The sequence below is a fragment of the Pelodiscus sinensis genome, chromosome 1 (assembly GCF_052426305.1).
Source record: "Pelodiscus sinensis isolate ZL-2025 chromosome 1, ASM5242630v1, whole genome shotgun sequence".
Classification (NCBI taxonomy): domain Eukaryota; kingdom Metazoa; phylum Chordata; order Testudines; family Trionychidae; genus Pelodiscus; species Pelodiscus sinensis.
Window position 1 is genome coordinate 358,657,260 of NC_143052.1, and position 18,135 is coordinate 358,675,394.

Consider the following 18,135-nt stretch of genomic DNA (forward strand, 5'->3'; position numbering starts at 1 on the left):
GCTAGTGCACATCTATGCATTATCTCTATATTTGTGCACACCACAAAATTCATTCTGCACATGGACGGAAAAATAGAAGGAACTGTTGATTTTGTAGGCTATGTAGTTATTTAAAGTGAATTGTATTAGGCCAGAATCAAAGAACTAGATGGGACCCCGAGATGTCATCCAGTCCAGTCCCCTGCATTCATGGCAGGACCGAGCACCGTTTAGATGTGTTATACCAGCGTGCCTTCACTTCTGGTAGCAACAGGTTTCAGCTTCACAGAGTGAGCTGCATCTCTGCTGCTTGCTTCCAATACAGCCTCAAGGAAGGTCTAGTGTTCTATGAAGACATGCAGATGAAAGTAGCTTCCACACCTGGTTTTCTCAGGACAAGGTCTCATGTATTTTGGGTTTTATTAAAGTTATGATTTCCCAAGGGCTTAGAAATTCCATACACACCTCTGTGCCAGTTACAAATACAGTCACACTCCCGCCATTTAATAGTGCGATACGTCTTTCCTGGCTTGAGTCCCAGTAGAGGCATGGTTCCTGCTGGAATCTTGCAGAGGGAGCTTTATTTTCCTGTTCTGGGCACCCCCTTCTTCTACTCTGATTCTGTCTGCACCTACACTCTGTGCCTATCTACAACAGCGTCTGCCCCTCTTCTGTTATTGGTCTGTGCTCCCTGGAAACTCACAAAACGAGAACTTTCTCTTGGCTGGGTAAATTGCCTTTATACTCATGACCAGTGATGCGCACGCAGCCTGTGTCCTTTAATGAAGACACGTGTCTGAGACTGATGCGCTTTTATGATACCTTTATGATCTAATATTGACCTTCATGGTAATTTTCAGCAATATTATCATTTAGCTCCACTTTTCCCATAATCGTAGGGTATTGGGTTACTTTTCAGTCATGTATGTCATCGTTTCTTGTCTCCAAGGCCTACAGTAGCTAAACCAATGTCTTGCAGACTCAACCCTGAGGTTCTTGAGATACAACTTCTGTCACTCATGTCTAGTGCTTGGTTCCTTGAAATACTAATCTGTCCTACGCTACCCTACCCCACAATGTAAACCTTAATAACGTGCAGTGAGACTACAGAATATAACATAATGATTAGTCATCCCATCACACAATAAATTAGTAAAGAACTAACAGGCTTAGTGCATCACATTCTCCACATCCCCCTGGACTACACTTTGGATTGGCCACCTCCTACCTACACACAGGCCCCTTGAGCACCCATGCAGCAGCACCCATGAGTGCCCCGGGAAAGAGAGAGCCCAGCTGTGGCAGGGATGGAGGTGGAGAAGATCCAGAGAGTGATGGGAGAGGTGTACAGAAGCCAGGGGCAAGCTGTGACATAGGAAAGTCCCATGACCTCATGTGATTTGGTACTTGGCAGGCAGACATGAGGGATGTCAATGCATAGGCAACTACACAATTAACCAATAAACATGGGCTTATCTGTTAATACTGTCCACTACATGCAATAAGTAACAGTTAATTCGAGGGAAGGGTTTTGGATCGGACTACCGCATCTACACGTGGCAAGTTAAATCGGGCGACCGGCAACTGACATTTTAAAATGGTGACTGGCCACGACTATGCTAATCAAGCCCGAGGTATTTAAATCCCGCGCTTCATTAGCATCTTCGGTATGCTTCATTTGCCTCCCTAGTCCAAACTAGGGGGCAAGGGTAGACAAACCCATAGACAGACAGACATCCTGTACCTTCCAGGGCACACGAATCAAATCATCACCTTAACAAGTGATTTTTATTACAAAACTGAAGATATATTGATAGCGCAGACTTGGTTGCTAGATGTTACAGAGCAACTAAGGAAAACAAATTATAACAGAGAGAAAATCTCTGGGCACAGTGCTTAGATGGTAAATGGAGAGGAGAGACATAGATCCACATTGAGAAGTTTGAACCAAACCACAAAATAAAGAAAAATACCCTCATCAGGACTAGATTCACTTTCTTCCCTTTTATTAACTCACGATCGTCTCTTTGTTCAGTCCCCTTCCACGCCCCGAATTCCTTGGAGATATGGCAGTCCCGCTTCGGCATACATCATTCTGTGACTCTCAACTCCTGGTTTCTTTCTCCCACATAAAGAAAGCAGGCAAGGAATCTATAGCCAATTCAGATTTCAACCCTCTGTCTTGATTAGCTCTCCCAGGGTACGTCTAAACTACATGCCTCTGTCGACGGAGGCATGTAGATTAGCCAGATCGGCAGAGGGAAATGAAGCCGCGATTAAAATAATCGTGGCTTCCTTTAAATTTAAATGGCTGCCCCGCTCTGCCGATCAGCTGTTTGTCGGCAGATCGGGGCAGTCTGGACGTAACGCACCAACAAAGAAGCCTTTCTTGATCGGCACAGGTAAACCTGGTTTCACGAGGCATACCTGTGCTGATCAAGAAAGGCTTCTTTGTCGGCGTGTCGCGTCCAGACTGCCCCGATCTGCCGACAAACAGCTGATCGGCAGAGCGGGGCAGCCATTTAAATTTAAAGGAAGCCGCGATTATTTTAATCGCGGCTTCATTTCCCTCTGCCGATCTGGCTAATCTACATGCCTCCGTTGACGGAGGCATGTAGTCTAGACACACCCCCAATGACCAGCACCCTTGCTACCTGAGTTTAACCCTTTAGTCACCAGCTGCTGGTCAGCACTCTTCGGGTACGTCTAGACTACATGGCTCCGTCGAGGGAGCCAAGTAGATTTATTTGTTCGGCAAAAGGAAATGAAGCCGCGATTTAAAAAATTGTGGCTTCATTTAAATTTAAATGGCTGCCCCGCTGAGCCGACAAACAGCTGATCAGCTGTTTGTTGGCTCAGCGCGCTAGTCTGGATGCTCCCCTGTCAACATGAAAGCCCTTTATCGACCTCCCCGGTAAACCTCATCCTACGAGGCATAACGGGGAGGTCGATAAAGGGCTTTCAGGTCGGCGTGGGAGCGTCCAGACTAGCGCACTGAGCCCACAAACAACTGATCAGTTGTTTGTCAGATCAGTGCGGCAGCCATTTAAATTTAAATGAAGCTGCAATTATTTAAATCGCGGCTTCATTTGCCTCTGCAGATCAGCCTAATCTACATGGCTCCATCTACTTTGATGAGTCAATCCACCTGAGTGGTCCTGGCCATTGAAGGCCAAGAAGAACAAATTTTCTCCCTCCTTGTAACACCCTTTAGATACTTGAAAACCACTATCATGTCCCCTCTCAGTCTTCCCTTTTCCAAACTAAACAAGCCCAATTCTTTCAGTCTTCCCTCTTACAACATGTTTTCTAAACCTTTAATCATTTTTTTCAGCTCTTCTCCAATTTCCCCACATCTTTATTGAAATGTGGTGCCCAAAACTGGACACAATACTCCAGTTGAGGCCTAATCGGTGCAGAGTAGAGCAGAATGACTTCTCGTGTCTTGCTCACAACATTCCTGTTAATGCATCCCAGAATCATGTTTGCTTTTCTTGCAACTGCATCACACTGCTGACTCCAATTTAGCTTGTGGTCCACTATAACCCATAGGTCCCTTTCTGCAGGACTCCTTCCTAGACAGTCACTTCCCATTCTGAATGTATGACACTGATTGTTCCTTCCTAAGTGGAGCACTTTGCATTTGTCCTTATTAAACTTCATCCTATTTACCTCAGACCATTTATCCAGTTTTTCCAGATCATTCTGAATTTTCACCCTATCCTGCAAAGCAGTTGCAACCCCTCCGAACATGGTATCATCTGCAAATTTAATAAGCGTACTCTCTATGCCATCATCTAAATCACTGAAGATATTGAACAGATCCGGTCCCACAACAGACCCCTGCAGAACCCCACTTGTTATGCCCTTCCAGCATGACTGCAAACCATTAATAACTACTCTCTGAAAATGGTTATCCAGCCAATTATGCACACACCTTATAGTAGCCCCATTTAGGTTGTATTTGCCCAGTTTATTGATAAGGAGGTCACGTGAGACCGAATCAAATGCTTTAGAAAAGTCTAGGTATACCACGTGCACCACTTCTTTCTTATCCACAAGACTTGTTATCCTATCAAAGAAAGCTATCCGATTGGTTTGGCATGATTTATTTTTTACAAATCCATGCTGGCTGTTACCTGGCTCAGAAGTTAAACTGACTGGTCTGTAGTTTCCTGGGTTGTTCTTATTTCCCTTTTTATAGATGGGCACTAGATTGGCCTTTTTTCAGTGTTCTGGAATCTCCCCTGTCTTCCATGATTTTCCAAAGATGATAGCTAGAGGCTCAGATACCTCCTCTATCAGCTCCTTGAGTATTCTAGGATGCATTTCATCAGGCCCTGGTGAGTTGAAGACATCTACCTTTTCTAAGTAATTTTTAATATGTTCTCTTTTTTATTTTTAATTCTGATTCTATCGCTTTTCCATTACCACTATGTTAGGCATCCTGTCACCATCAATCTTCTTGGTGAGAACAAAAACAAATGCTCTGCCATTTCCAAGTTTCCTGTTACTGTTTCTCCTTCTTCACTGAGGCTATGTCTACACTATAATGTTCTCTTGGGAAATGGTATGCAAATTGCACTTCACAATTTGCGTACCTTTTTCCGACAGTGTTTTTGGAAGATGCTTTTTCAAAATTTGGCCCAGCTACACTGGGCCAAATTACGGAAAAGCCTCCTCTCCTGAAAGAACCCTTCTTCCTTCTGGGAGGAGAAAGATAGGGCTTCCGAAAGAGCGGGTCTGCTCTTCTACAAAAAAAGCAGAAAAGTCGGCACGTTCCCTGGATGTGGCGGAATTTTTCCGGGATACCTCTTCTGTGTAATAGTCAAGACTCCTGGCTGCTGTCTGTCATTCTGCCAGCCAATCTCTGTCTGCCCTTGGCCAATTCACGTCTCCCTGTACCTCAGTTTACCTATCTGTGGAATGGGGCCACGTGCTCCTGGGCATACTGTCATTCCTAGACCTTCTCAAGATCCTTTTGTAAACGGGGCTACCCAGTATCACCACAGTTACTGATGAACATTATTGATTTGTGATGTCTTAACGACCGCTCTGTGTGCCTGCTGAATGTGTTGTGTCTCTTGTCAGTCTTCTGGGTCCAGATCTGTGTGTCTGCTGCCCACCCAACCCTCCTGGGCATTGATAGGGTTTTAGGCACTTTGCAGATCTAGGCACTATCCCTCTGTTTTCCCCCCAATCAACTCAAATTATTAAATACACACAAGCACACAGAGCAGCCAGATCTTCGCTGCCTCAGCCCAAAGCCCAGGAGTTCTCAACTTCCTTTGGGAATGGCCCTGAATTGCTGTTTACCCCTACAGCTGGGTAATTAGCCCAGAAGCCCAGACAGGCTGGTCTGCAGCCTCTTTGCATCCAGATGCTCACTTGTCTCTTGGAGACTGAGGGAACCCCATTGGGACTGCCCAGCGCTGTATTATAGATGGTGCACAGCCCTGTGCCGGCTCTCAGTGTGGGACGCTGCTGCAGACGCTGGGCTGAGAGAGGTGTGGGATGTCGCTGCCTGAGGGGGGTTCCAGGGAAGACACGTCCCTCTCAGCACTCACAGGTACCATCAACTCTTTTTTTTTAATAAACTTTCCGATACATTTTCATACCTTGTACTGATGTTGAACACGCTCCTGCCTTTGTTTTGCCTCCTTGGTTCATTGGTTTGGCTTTGCTTCTGACTCACTGCATACATCTGCTTCTGAATGTGACCTGTGGTTGATCAGATGGTTGTAGCTGTGGAGTTCATATATTTCAGGTTCTACTGTGGATGCTATTTAATATCCTTGAGTGCCAATGGATTAGAAAGTATGTCAGCATCGTAGATGATATCTGTAACTCATCCTGAATCTTTCCTTGATACACTTCATAATATCTAACAGCAAAAGACGTACTTGGCCATTGTAGAACTCGTATCAAATTAAGGCTAAATAAGGGGGCTTTAGATATGAAAATTACTTTACTCAAGGCTAGGTAATTCTTTTATAATTTCCAGTACAACTCATCTGATGAACATTTACTTTTTTTTGTTAGTCTCTAGGGATACGGCTAGACTACCCAGTTTATCCAGAACACTGGAAAAACTGTTTCATGTCCAGGGAACACGTTTACTCTTCCGTTTTTTTGTGGGTTTTTTTTTTTGTGGAAGAGAAAACACACTCTTTTGGAAGCCTTCCGTATGCCTCATTCCACTAGGAATAAGGGAGCTTCTGAAAGAGGAGTTTTTCTGACATTTGGCCCAGTTTAGATGGGCCAAATGTTGGAAAAGCCTCTTCCAACAAAAGAATCAGCAAAGCAAAGAAAAAGGTGGAGCGCATTTTGCGTAGCTTTTTCCAACAAAAACTTGTAATCTAGACCTAGACTAAGGTACCGCAGGACTACTCATTGCTTTTAAATGTACAGACTAACAGGTTTGCCCCTCTGACGCTTGATACGATCTAATTTTTCATCCTTAGTGCTGACAAGCCTGGACGTTTCCCTGATGTCTTTAATGTCAATGATCAATTTTCATAACTTCTAATTAGTATTATTTTTTTCTAATTGGCGTCTATTTTCCCTTTCCCCCCATTTCTCTCATATTGGTTTTTCCCTCTAAATTGCTGCATTCACTTTGCAACTTAACCAGAGTTTTCTCAAAGTTGTCCCCTCTCTTCAGTGTGGAATATTATGTTTTTAACTATCTAATAAAAAGACTCCCAGTTTTCACTCCCATTTTAGTGAGTATAATTTTCCTCCCAAGCAGTTTTGCTGATAATTTGCATCTCTGTTTTAAAGGAGTAAGTATCTATAGACATTACTAGCTGGGGACTGTTCTCTCTCTTGGAATAAAATCAATTCCATGCGTATTCGGCTTTTCTCCACGCTATACCCCCTTCCTTGTCTCTTCTCTCAATCAAGCAGACTTTTCAGTCTGTCCTCTTATGGTGGCATCCTCCATTCAGAGAGTCACAGAAATTAACTTGCTCTCTGCAAAGTGCTTTAGGGTATGTCTACACTACACAGTCCCCAGCTAGTAATGTCTAGTTTGAACTAGGGTGGCGAATGTAGGCATTTAAACTTGCAAATGAAGCCCGGGATTTAAATATCAGGAAGCGGTGTGTTCAACCGCAGCTGTCTCTCTCCTCGGGGAGGTCAGCCCTACCCAGCACTCCTTCGAGGCTGCGGGACGGGATGGGCTCCCAAAGGCACCAGATCCCCTCCCCCGGCTGAGGTGTCCCTCACCTCTCCCCTCCGGCAGCCCGTCAGCCGGCTCCCCTGCATCTACAGCCTGCCCGAGCCGGGTTTTCACTGACCCTCCAGGTTCTGCTTCCAGGAGGCTAATGGCAGAGCCACCCCCCCGCTAGGAGTCCAGATTCACCCCCGCCCCCTTGAAGCGTGACTGACAGGCGGGCAGCTTTACTGATACACGTCCAGCATCTGGCTCCCGCCCCTGCCCCCCAGCCCCATCAAAGATGGAAGAACCATCTCATTCCCCCCTCCCCAGGCCATATGCCCCCGGTCCAGCTGCAGCCACCCAGCTCCCAGCCCTGGCAGCCCCTCTCTGGGGAAACCACTGACACGGGACAATAGCTCAGGGACAGGGCCGGCTTCCTCCGCTCCTCCCCTGCCTGCAAACTGTCCAGCGCAGCTGGAGGAGCATCAGAGATTCTCTCTTGACCCCTCTCCAGCCCCTGCGGCATTTCCTTCCCCCTTTCGGATCTCAGCACAAGGCCCCTTCCTGCTCCTGCCCGTCCCGGGGATGGACTCAGCCACACCAAAAAGCCGTACCCCAATATCAATGGCACTGACTTCTCAGATCCAGCAGCAACCGTTAACTCAGCCTGTTGGCCCCCCGTCTGTCCCCGTACCCTGGCCAAAGGGGCAAGGATCTTATGGCTTCAACCAAATCTAACTCAGCTGAGTTCCCAAGGAGGAAATATCACCCCTTAAGCAAATCCCTCCAGACTGTGGAAATTCCTGCACCCGTGTCCCTCCAGGCAGGGATGTCCTGCCCAGTCAGCCTGACAGGCTCCAGGTGCTCACAGCCCGGCTTGGAATCAGCCAGCTTCACAAACCCCCTACGGCCAGTTCGTGCTGCCTCTCTACTTCCCTCTTCTCTGTTTCAAGTTCGTTTAACTCCAACCTTCTTTGATGAATTCTCTCATGAACGGCTTGATCCCAGGCACCTTGGGCTTCTCTCTCGAGTCATTTCATCTCCATTTGTCTCTTGTGTTCTTCCTCCTTCTCTGCTCCTTGGATTCTGTGCAGCTCTGGTTTCTTCTGAACCTCACTCTCATTTTCCTGACTCTGTTTCCCTTCCCTACAATAACAAACATAAAATAACAAACCAGCAACCCCTCTGTCTACCTTTCAAAAACCACACTCAGAACCCCCTTAAAATCACTACTAGCCCCCAGAGCAACCAGCCGTGTGCATTGACCCTGCTCGCTGCACCAATGGGATGAGATGAGGTCACAGAGGAGCAACTTTTGCATGGGAAGTTACCTGGCCAGTTGGGGTGGACACATATTAATCTGTGACTTCCCCAGACTTAAAGGACAAAAGAGATTGTTTAAAGTTGGTCATCAAGACACTGAAGGGCATATCCTGGCTGGATGTCCACGTTCCCTTTTCAAAGTCTGTTTCATGTTGTTTATCCTCTTAAATGCTGCCTTCCCATTGCCAAGTTACAAGGCTTTGGTCTAAAGTTGTTTCCTTTCTTCAATGGGGGACCTTGGCTGTTTAGCTTCCATTGGGTATCTGAACATGGTCTTTCTTTTGACCACTGCTGGGCAGGAGTAGGAGAATGAGCTGCTATCCATGACAGCCGGGGCTTTTCTGAGAGGTCTGCTCTAGCTGGGATGTTGCTACCAGAATGTGTAGTGGCAAAGATTTAGGGTTGTTTTCCCCCACTCTCAGATTTTGAGCACCCAGGGGATTGGGGAACTCCCTACAGAAGGGACTCTCCAGCCGGGGGTTCATTGTATAAAACATCAAAGTGGGAGAACCAGAGTTGACGTTCGTGTTTCCTGCTAGTGCCCATTAAGCTTTCCCACAACTCGAGATGTAGGAATTATTGGCACCTGCCATGAAATACGGAATTGGCACTGATAGGGTCAGTGGTTCAAATTCATTTACCTCGTTTTTGACAATGTCATTACAGAGAATGTGAAGAGTCTCCAGTTTGCTTCGCCCCTGGGAACAGACGTTGGTGGCGGATGTTCTGTCTGATACCAACACTGCACCTACATGCAGGCATTTCTACTGTGATCCTCACCCTAGACCCTGGGCACACACTGGAAGTAAGAGGAACATACTCTGCATGCAGGAGATACCATTCTGCCTCAGAGTTGTGCAGCTTTTCCTCGACTGCATGTTAGATTCTAATACAACCGACTTCACTAACCCCTCCACCTTTATCCTTCAGGGCATACCTGGCCTGGAGGCAGCCCATGGCTGGATCTCCATCCCCTTCTGTGTCATGTACGTCATAGCCCTCTTGGGAAACTTCACCATCCTGTTTGTTGTAAAGAAAGAACCCAGCCTCCATGAGCCCATGTACTATTTCCTCTGCATGCTGGCCATCAACGACCTGTTGCTGTCCACCTCCATCCAGCCCAAAATGCTGAGCATCTTCTGGTTCAATTCCATGGAGATCGATTTCAATGCCTGCCTCACCCAGATGTACATGGTGATTTGCTTCTCAGTGATAGAATCGGGGATCTTTGTGGCCATGGCGTTGGATCGCTACGTGGCCATCTGCCACCCCCTGAGACATTCCACCATCCTCACAAGCCCCATTGTAGTCACGATCGCCTTAGCCGTGGTACTGCGTTCTAGCATTCTCACACTGCCCTTTCCGTGCTTGGCGAGCCGATACTCATATTGCAGAACCAACATCGTCCCCGAGCCATTCTGTGCACACATCACCGTGGTGAGCCTGGCCTGCAGCGACATCAGTGTCAGTAGTTACTATGGCCTCTTTGTTTTATTCTGTGTCTATGGTCTGGATGTGATTTTTATCACTATTTCATATACCCAGATCCTTAGGGCCATCTTCAGACTCCCTACAAAAGAGGCCCGGCTCAAGGTTTTTGGGACTTGCAGCTCCCACCTCTGTTCTATCTTGACCTTTTACATGCCAGGTCTCTTTTCCTCTCTCGTGCTCCGTTTTGCAAAGGACATGCCTCTACATGTCCACATTCTCGTTACTAACACATGCTTCTTGATGCCCTCCATGATAAATTCCATCATCTACGGGGTGGGGACCAAACAGATCCAGAAAAGGCTCTTCCGGCTCTTCACTCATAAAGGCACCTAAAGTTTTATCTTGGAGTTCTGGGGAAGGGTGGGCATGAAAGAAATGGAGCCTCCAAATTCAAATGAACAGAGAGAGGAAGTGTTGGCTCAGACCATCAAAAATGGGCATCTGATGGAGCTCTTGGCAGAGATAGCTGGAGCTATGGTGCCGGGCTCCCTCCATTTCTGACCCTACCGTGCTGTATCAGCATGAACAACTGGGGAATCAGTCTGAGTACAACCCTTTAACTGAGAAACCTGCCACCTTTCCAACTGCTGGCAGCCGGACTGCAAGGTCCCACTGCCTTCCCTGCCTTTTCCCAGAAGGCCCTGACCCTGTGATTGCTATGAATGGAATGGCCACCAGGGCACCAATGCTTTTTCCTCTTTCCTCGTCTTCTGAAAGAACTCCCTCTTTCCCATCCACACACGACTTTTTGCGAAGGAGTTCTTTCTCAAAAAGGCTTCTTCCTTGTAGAATGAGGATTACCAATGCTGGTAAAACCCCTCTGTTTTTTTCATTTTCTTGCAGAAGAACACAACTGCAGTGTGGACGTTCCTCAAGTTTGGTCGGAAAAACAGCCATTTTTTCTGACAAAACTCTGTAGTGTAGACATGCCCTCCGTGTGCAACTCTTTAACTGAAAAACCTGCCACCTTTCCAACTGACAGCAACTGGACTGCAAGGTCCCACTGCCTTCCCTCCCTTTTCCCAGAAGGGATCACACAGTCCAATGAGACCTAGACTCCTTGTCCAATCCGTCCATCATTCGCCTGCCCTTCTGTTGGCTTGTGATGTGGCCTCATAGATTCTTGCTGCAACCACTGTTCTACAATTTCTATAGGCCTTGTACCAGGGCAGTGCTGTCAAGGGAGATGTTGCTGGGAAAGTTGTGCTTGGCTGGTTCTGATTCTGCAATTGAGTGCATGGCTCAGCCTTGCATGTGAAAATAGGAACATTCGCTGTGTGTCGGTGTCTCAAACGTTAGCTCCTGCAGTAACCCCCAGAGAGTATGGTACCTAGTCAATGTGTCTGGGAAAGGCCACTCAGGTTAATTGGTTCATCAAGAAACATTCAATGGCCAATGGAGCACGGAAGGTGCCAACTACACTAAATGGACTTTTCTGCAAATCTTCAGTCGGGATTGCAGGCTGTAGCATTCACCTTCAAAGGAAATAGGTCAGGATTGGAGAGGTGAACTATCCATGTCACAACTTGTCCCTGGCTTCTCTCCTCTCCTCTCCCCATCACTCATTACGTCTTCTCCACCACTACCCTTGCCGGAGTTGGGCTCCCTCTCTTCTGGAACATGTGTGGGATCTACTGCAGCCAAACTAGGATCCTGCCTGCAAGCAGATTGTGGCCCTGGCTGAGCGAGGCAGTTGAGGGGTTAATGACCTGATGCCCTCGTGGGGTCAAACAGAGCCATATCCAGCATGAATTTCTAGTTCAAAACTGGATATATGGAAAGCCCACATAGCAAGCTTAATCCCAGGCTGCAGGCTGTGCACCAAAGCTATCGAGGATAAAGAGAACTTACCCAGCCCACACTGTTATGCACTTGGATACAATGTAGGTGTAGACAGAATCACAGTCTGAGGTGTCCAGATTGGGAAAATCCAGCTCCTTCTTAGCGCTCCACCCGAAGCCCTCCCTCACCTGATGATGAAGCCAGGGGAGACCCATCAGACCCTATCACTGTCATGTAGCTCTGTTTGTAACTGGCGCAGGGTGTGTATGGAATTTCAACATGCTTAGCCCATCATAACTGCAATTGTAACTTTAATAAAACCTGAAATACTGTCAACCGCGTCCTGAGAGAACAACGTGCTGTCGCTGGCCTTGCTCTGCCCGTGTTTCTAGAGACTGTACATTTGGAGCAAGTAGCAGAGGTGTCCCTCACTCTGCTAAGCTTGAAACTGTAGCCACAACTGCTGGACCCATCTGGGTGTAACATGGCATCTAGACAGTGCTTGGCCCTGCCATGACGACAGGGGATGGGACTTGGTGACATCTCGAGCTCCCTTCCAGTGCTATGATGAAATGAAATAAAAGCTACAAAATCAAGTTGTGCACAATGAATGATGTGCACATCATTGTTAGGAAGGAACAATCAGTTCCATACATACAAGATGGGAAGCGACAGTCTGGGAAGGAGTACGGCAGAAAGGGATCTAGGGGTGATAGTGGACCACAAGCTGAATATGAGTCAGCAGTGTGATGCTGTTGCAAAAAAAGCAAACATGATTGAGTTAGCTGGTAAATCTCATTGCAGGAGGAATAACAGCTAATTCGAGTTAGGGCTTTAAATCGGAATCCTGTTTCACTGCAACGTGTAGACACGGGTAGTTACTTTGGGCTAGTCAATTTCTAAAATGGCAATCAGCTGGGAACATGCTAATGAAGTGTGGGATATAGTGTCGCCTTCATTAGCCTCCCTAGATTGAACTAGGGGGCTGGTGTAGACATACCCGTTGTTACAGTAACCTGGAGCAGCCAGTACAATGGGGATAGGGAGCCCCAGAACCAGGGTCCTGGACCCCTGCCCATCCCCCTAAGCCACCTAACTTCCCCTCCCTAAGCCAGCCAAAAAAATAACACACAGCAACTGGTCTCAGCCCTCTAGGAAGCCCCATCTCCTCTTTCATCCTGCTTCCCTGGCCCCAGGTGTTATCTGACGATCACTGGTTGCATTTTCTCCCTAGGATCAGCTGAGAGGCTGGCTGGGGCTATTCCCTACGTGCCTACCCTCAGTTTTCCCCCAAAGATCCCATCCCTCGCTGGGCACAGCACACACACAGAGTCACTACAGAACAGCTCAGGACAGTAGCAATCACACACAGCACAACAAAGCAAACAGTGAATATGGCCCCCACTACGTCACACCATGTTACGAGGCTTTTGTCTGAAGTTGTTTCTTCAGTGGGGGACCTTGGCTGTGTAGCTTGCACTGGGTGTCTGAACAGGGTCTTTGTTTGGCCCCTACTGCGCATGAGCAGGAGAATGAGCTGTGGTCCATGACAGCCGGGGCGTTTCTGTGAGGTCTGCTCTAGCTGGGGCGTTGCTACCAGCACGTGTCGTGGCCACGATTTGTGGGGGTTTTTCCACTCTCAGATTTTGACCACCCAAGGGAATGGGGAACTCCCTACAGCGTGGACTCTCCAGTCGGGGATTCATTGTGTTAAACATCAAAGCGGGAGAACCAGTGTCGACACTCATGTTTCCTGCAACTGCCCATTAAGCTTCCCCACAACTTGAAATGTAGATATCATTAGCACCTGCCATAAAATACAGAATTGTCATTAATAAGGTCAGTTGTTCAAATTCATTTACCTCACTTCTGACAACGTCACTTCAGAGTGTGTGAAGACATGACCAATCTGCTTCACCCCTGAGAACAGTCTCCACTGGTGGATGTCCTCTCTGACATTAACATTGTCTCTCCATCCAGGCATTTTTACTGCAATACTTACCCTAGAGCCTGGGCATGCACAGAAAGTCAGAGGGAACATATGCTACATGAAGGAGACACCATTCTGCCTGAGCATGAAACACGTTCTCCATGTCAGACTTGAATAAAACCAACTTCACCAACCGCTCCACCTTCATCCCGCTGGATCTCCATCCTCTTCTGTGCCATGTACGTCATCGCCCTCTTGGGGAACTTCGTCATCCTATTCATCATGAAGATGGAGTCGAGCCTCCATGAACCCATGTACTATTTCCTCTGCATGCTGGCCATCACCGATGTGATTGTGTCCACGTCCATTGTGTCCAAAATGCTGAGTATCTTCTGGTTTAGTTCCAGGAGATCAATTTGAGTGCCTGCCTCACCCAGATGTACTTTGTGTTCTGCTTCTTGGTGATAGAGTCTGGCCTTTCGTGTAGGCAGGCAGATGTTTAATTGAACAGTTGCACCCCAAGCCCAATGATGCTTGAGGTCTCAGACACCAGTATCTGCCACTTTTACTGGTCTGTGCTCCCTGGAAACTCACAAAACGTGAACGTTCTCTCGGCTGGTTAAGTTGCCTTTATTCTCATGAGTAGTGATGCGCTGCCTGTGTCCTAGAGGAAAGACATATCTCTGAGACTGATGCACTTTCATGATAATCTTATGATCTAATATTGACCTTCATGGTAATTTTCGGCAATATTATCACTTAGCTCCACTTTTCCTATATCGTAGGGTATTGGGTTACTTTTCAATCATGTATGTCATCGTTTCTTGTCTCCAAGGCCTAAAGGAGCTAAACTAATGTCTTGCAGCCTCAACCCTGAGGTTCTTGAGATACAGCTTCTGTCACTCATGTCTAGCGCTTGGTTCCTTGAAATACTGATCTGTCCTACGCTTCCATAGCCCCACAGTGTAATCCAGTTGTGGGTGTGAAAATAAAGGAGATCTCAGCGCTGGATCTGGACTACAGGGAGCTGAAGGAAGGATCCAGGCATAACAGCCTGCCTTCATAACTCTCTGCAGAAATCCAGTGTGGAAACAAGATGACCCTCAGCTACATGGGGGGGCCCTGTGTCACAGGAAAAAGGTCAATACAAGGACTGCCTTAGAAGTAGCGTCCTCTCGTAAATTAAGCCACAAAGTTCCTAATTTGTGGCTTACTATAAGTTAGGCCATCCAGTTACCCAATCCGCTGCCAGTTAAATAAGGCTTCAAAATGCACCATATAAGGAATCAATAGGTAGGGTCCGGGGAAAGGTAGCCTCTCCATAGTAGGAAGCAAAGAGGTCAGGTCCAGGAAGGGGTAATCCTCACCATATTAGGAAATGAAAGGATGATTCAGAAAAAAAGGGACAGGGCGGGTACCAAGAGACGGTAGGGATATAAGATGTTGTATGCGTCACTCAGGGCTCACTTCATTGGTCGCGAGGCGGAGGGGAGCAAGCGGTCTGGATGCTGTAACCGAATAAATCGCCTCTTACTATTCCACCCAGCTTTGTCCATCATTCAACCCTGCAACATCAGTGAGACTATGTGGTATAATATAATGATTAATCATACCATCGCACAATCGCTCTCTCTCAGTGGTCACTCGATAACAAGTCGGACGTCTTCCTGACACCCTCCTATTTGTGGATCTGTAGCTGGGTGACCCTTCTGAATTTGGAGCTGCAGGTCTTACTGCACAAGAGACAGTTGCTGGTGGCTATTGGAGAGAGGCAGGGCAGTTTTTGCTGCTCTTTTTTCCTTCTCCACCTCTCCTCGTCTGCGCTGCAGTGAGACCTCTCAAAATACACCACCCCCTCAGGGATTACCACTCTTTACTGAGGACAGTCCTGGGCAAAGTTCTCCCACGTGTCGATACCGATGCCACGCCTTTTCATGTTTGCCTTCAACATGTCCTTCCCCTGCATCTAGAAATTAAATCGAAAGAACGCGGCAGTTTTTTTGACCTCGGAAAACCTCGTTTTACGAGGAAGAATGTTTTTTTTTTCAAAAGTGGTCTTTCAAAAAAGCACTACATAATGCAAACTGTGCTTTTTTGAACAAGGGTATCTGGACTGCCTGGGTGCTCTCTTTCGAAAAAGCGGCTTGCAGAGAAGTCTGACTGCATTGTAAGTTACTGGGGAGTTTTAAACTGAAGGGGCTAGAAAAGGGGCCTTACAATTGCCTCATTATATCAGGCCAGACCACCGCAGCTGGCAGATCATATCCCAGCAGCCAAGAAACAATAGAGGAGAAAAGATTCTAGGAGGCCCTGGGATGGCCACACCCTCATGTACACGTAATGCACAAGTGCCTGGGAGAAGAACAGCTCCTGGCTCCGGAGACCTTGACCACTATAATAGGGTATGTCTACACTACAGCGCTAATTCGAACTAACTTAGTTCGAATTAGTTAATTCGAAGTAAGCTAATTCGAACTAACGGATCTAGACTAAAAAACTAGTTCGAATTAGTGTTTTGCTAATTCGAACTAGCATGTCCACACAGAGTGGACCCTGAACTGGGCTTAAGGATGGCTGGAAGCAGTGCCAGCAGGGCATCAGAGGAGGACTTAGAGCATGGAGCTGCTGTCTCAGGCTAGCCCAGGGCTGTGCTTAAAGGGATCCGACCCCCACCCTGGACAGACAGTTCTCAGGGGTTCCCCGCTTGCAAACCAGTCCTGGCTTGGAGTGCCCGGAGTACCCACACTGGGCACATCACACCACTCGGCCATCAGACCGGATGCACGTGCCGCAGGCTACCATCTGGGGAGAGGGGGCAATCGGGGGACTGCAGGAGAGGTTCCACCCCCAGAAGCCCACAGAGCCAGCCCAGTCCTCCCCATTGGGGGCTCGTGCCCCAGTCCTGCCTCACCTCCTTCCACATACCCTTCCCTAGCCCCTCTTCTTGATGTACAAAATAAAGGACACGTGTGTTCAAAAATAGAAACTCTGTTTATTTAACAAAACTCGGGGAAACTGGGAAAAGGAGGTGGGAGAGAGGAAGAGAGAGGCTGGGAGAGGGGAGGGGGAAAACTGGGAGGAGGGAGCTGAAAGGGGGAAGCAAGGGAAAGGAGGGGTGGGGAAACTCAAGGATCAGGGGTGGGGGTCTCGCCGGGCCAACCGCCTCCCAGCACGGCGAGGGAGGGGGCCTCGGTGTTCCCGGGGGGATGGGGTGGAGGGTGCGGAGGTTGAGGTGGGGGGTGTGGACATTGAGGAAGAGGTTGTGGGGGTTGAGGAGGGAGAAGTGGGAGGGGGAGCAGGAGTGGGAGGAGGGACAGCAGTTGGGGGGGCAGCAGGTGCAGGATCAGCACGGGGCACCATGCTCTGCAGCAGGAGCTGCAGGTTGGTGCTCAGCCCTCGGAGCTCAGCCAGCAGCTCATAGACTCATACTCATAGACTTTAAGGTCAGAAGGGACCATTATGATCATCTAGTCTGACCCCCTGCACCGTGCAGGCCACAGAATCTCGCCCACCCCTCTTAGAATAATCCTCTCACCTATGTCTCAGATATTGAAGCCTTCCAATACTTTGAAGGCCCCAACATGCAGAGAGTCCTTCAGCTGTGATCTGTGCCCAATGCTACAGAGGAAGGCGAAAAACCTCCAGGGCCTCTGCCAATCTACCCTGGAGGAAAATTCCTTCCTGACCCCAAATATGGCGATCAGCTAAACCCTGAGCATGTGGGCAAGACTCACCAGCCAGACACCCAGAAAGTTCCCTATAGCAACTCCTATCATCCCTCCATTGACCTATTTCCAACTGGAAATGAATGGTCAATTAGTTACCAAGATCATGTTATTTCATCCAACCATCCCCTTATCATAGAATCAGAACTGGAAGAGACCTCAGAAGGTCGTCAAGTCCAGCCCTCCGCTCTAGGCAGGACCAATCCCATCTAAATCAACCCGGCCAGGGCTTTGTCAAGCCGAGACTTAAATACCTCTAGGGATGGAGACTCCACTACTTCCCTAGGTAACCCATTCCAATGCTTCACTACCCTCCTAGTAAAATAGTTTTTCCTAATATCCAATCTGGACCTCTCCCACCACAACTTGAGACCATTGCTCCTTGTTCTGCCATCTGTCACTACTGAGAACAGCCTCTCTCCATCCTCTTTGGAACCTCCCTTCAGGAAGTTGAAGGCTGCTATCAAGTCCCCCCTCACTCTTCGCTTCTGCAGACTAAACAGACCCAAGTCCCTCAGCCTCTCCTCGTAGGTCATATGCTCCAGACCCCTAATCATTTTGGTTGCCCTCCGCTGGACCCTCTCCAATGCGTCCGCATCCTTTTTGTAGTGGGGGGCCCAGAACTGGACACAGTACTCCAGATGTGGCCTCACCAAAGCCGAATAAAGGGGAATAATGACATCTCTGGATCTGCTGGCAATGCTCCTCTTAATGCATCCTAATATGCCATTAGCCTTCTTGGC

At 47.9% G+C, this 18,135-nt stretch overlaps 2 protein-coding genes across 2 annotated transcripts in view; both read left to right on the plus strand.

Annotated features, from left to right (window-relative positions):
• The first annotated feature begins 9,340 nt into the window (after positions 1 to 9,340).
• Positions 9,341 to 10,288, plus strand: LOC149526133 (olfactory receptor 52R1-like). Its single transcript, XM_089774967.1, has 2 exons — positions 9,341 to 9,705; positions 9,859 to 10,288. The coding sequence occupies exons 1-2, from the start codon at positions 9,341 to 9,343 to the stop codon at positions 10,286 to 10,288; spliced, it is 795 nt and encodes a 264-aa protein (XP_089631093.1).
• A 3,616-nt stretch (positions 10,289 to 13,904) lies between these two features.
• LOC149526134 (olfactory receptor 52R1-like) overlaps positions 13,905 to 18,135 on the plus strand; it is a 29,383-nt gene continuing 25,152 nt past the window's right edge. The window contains exon 1 of the mRNA XM_089774998.1: positions 13,905 to 14,052. Within this exon, the coding sequence (XP_089631124.1) occupies positions 13,905 to 14,052 (148 nt within the window). The remainder of the gene's footprint in view (positions 14,053 to 18,135) is intronic.

What these genes read in the sequence shown, in the direction of transcription:
- LOC149526133 (XM_089774967.1), top strand. Translation starts at nt 9,341, where the DNA reads ATGTTAGATTCTAATACAACCGACTTCACTAACCCCTCCACCTTTATC. An exon ending in GGGATCTTTGTGGCCATGGC is followed by an intron (nt 9,706 to 9,858) that starts GTTGGATCGCTA and finishes CTCATATTGCAG; the next exon opens with AACCAACATCGTCCCCGAGC.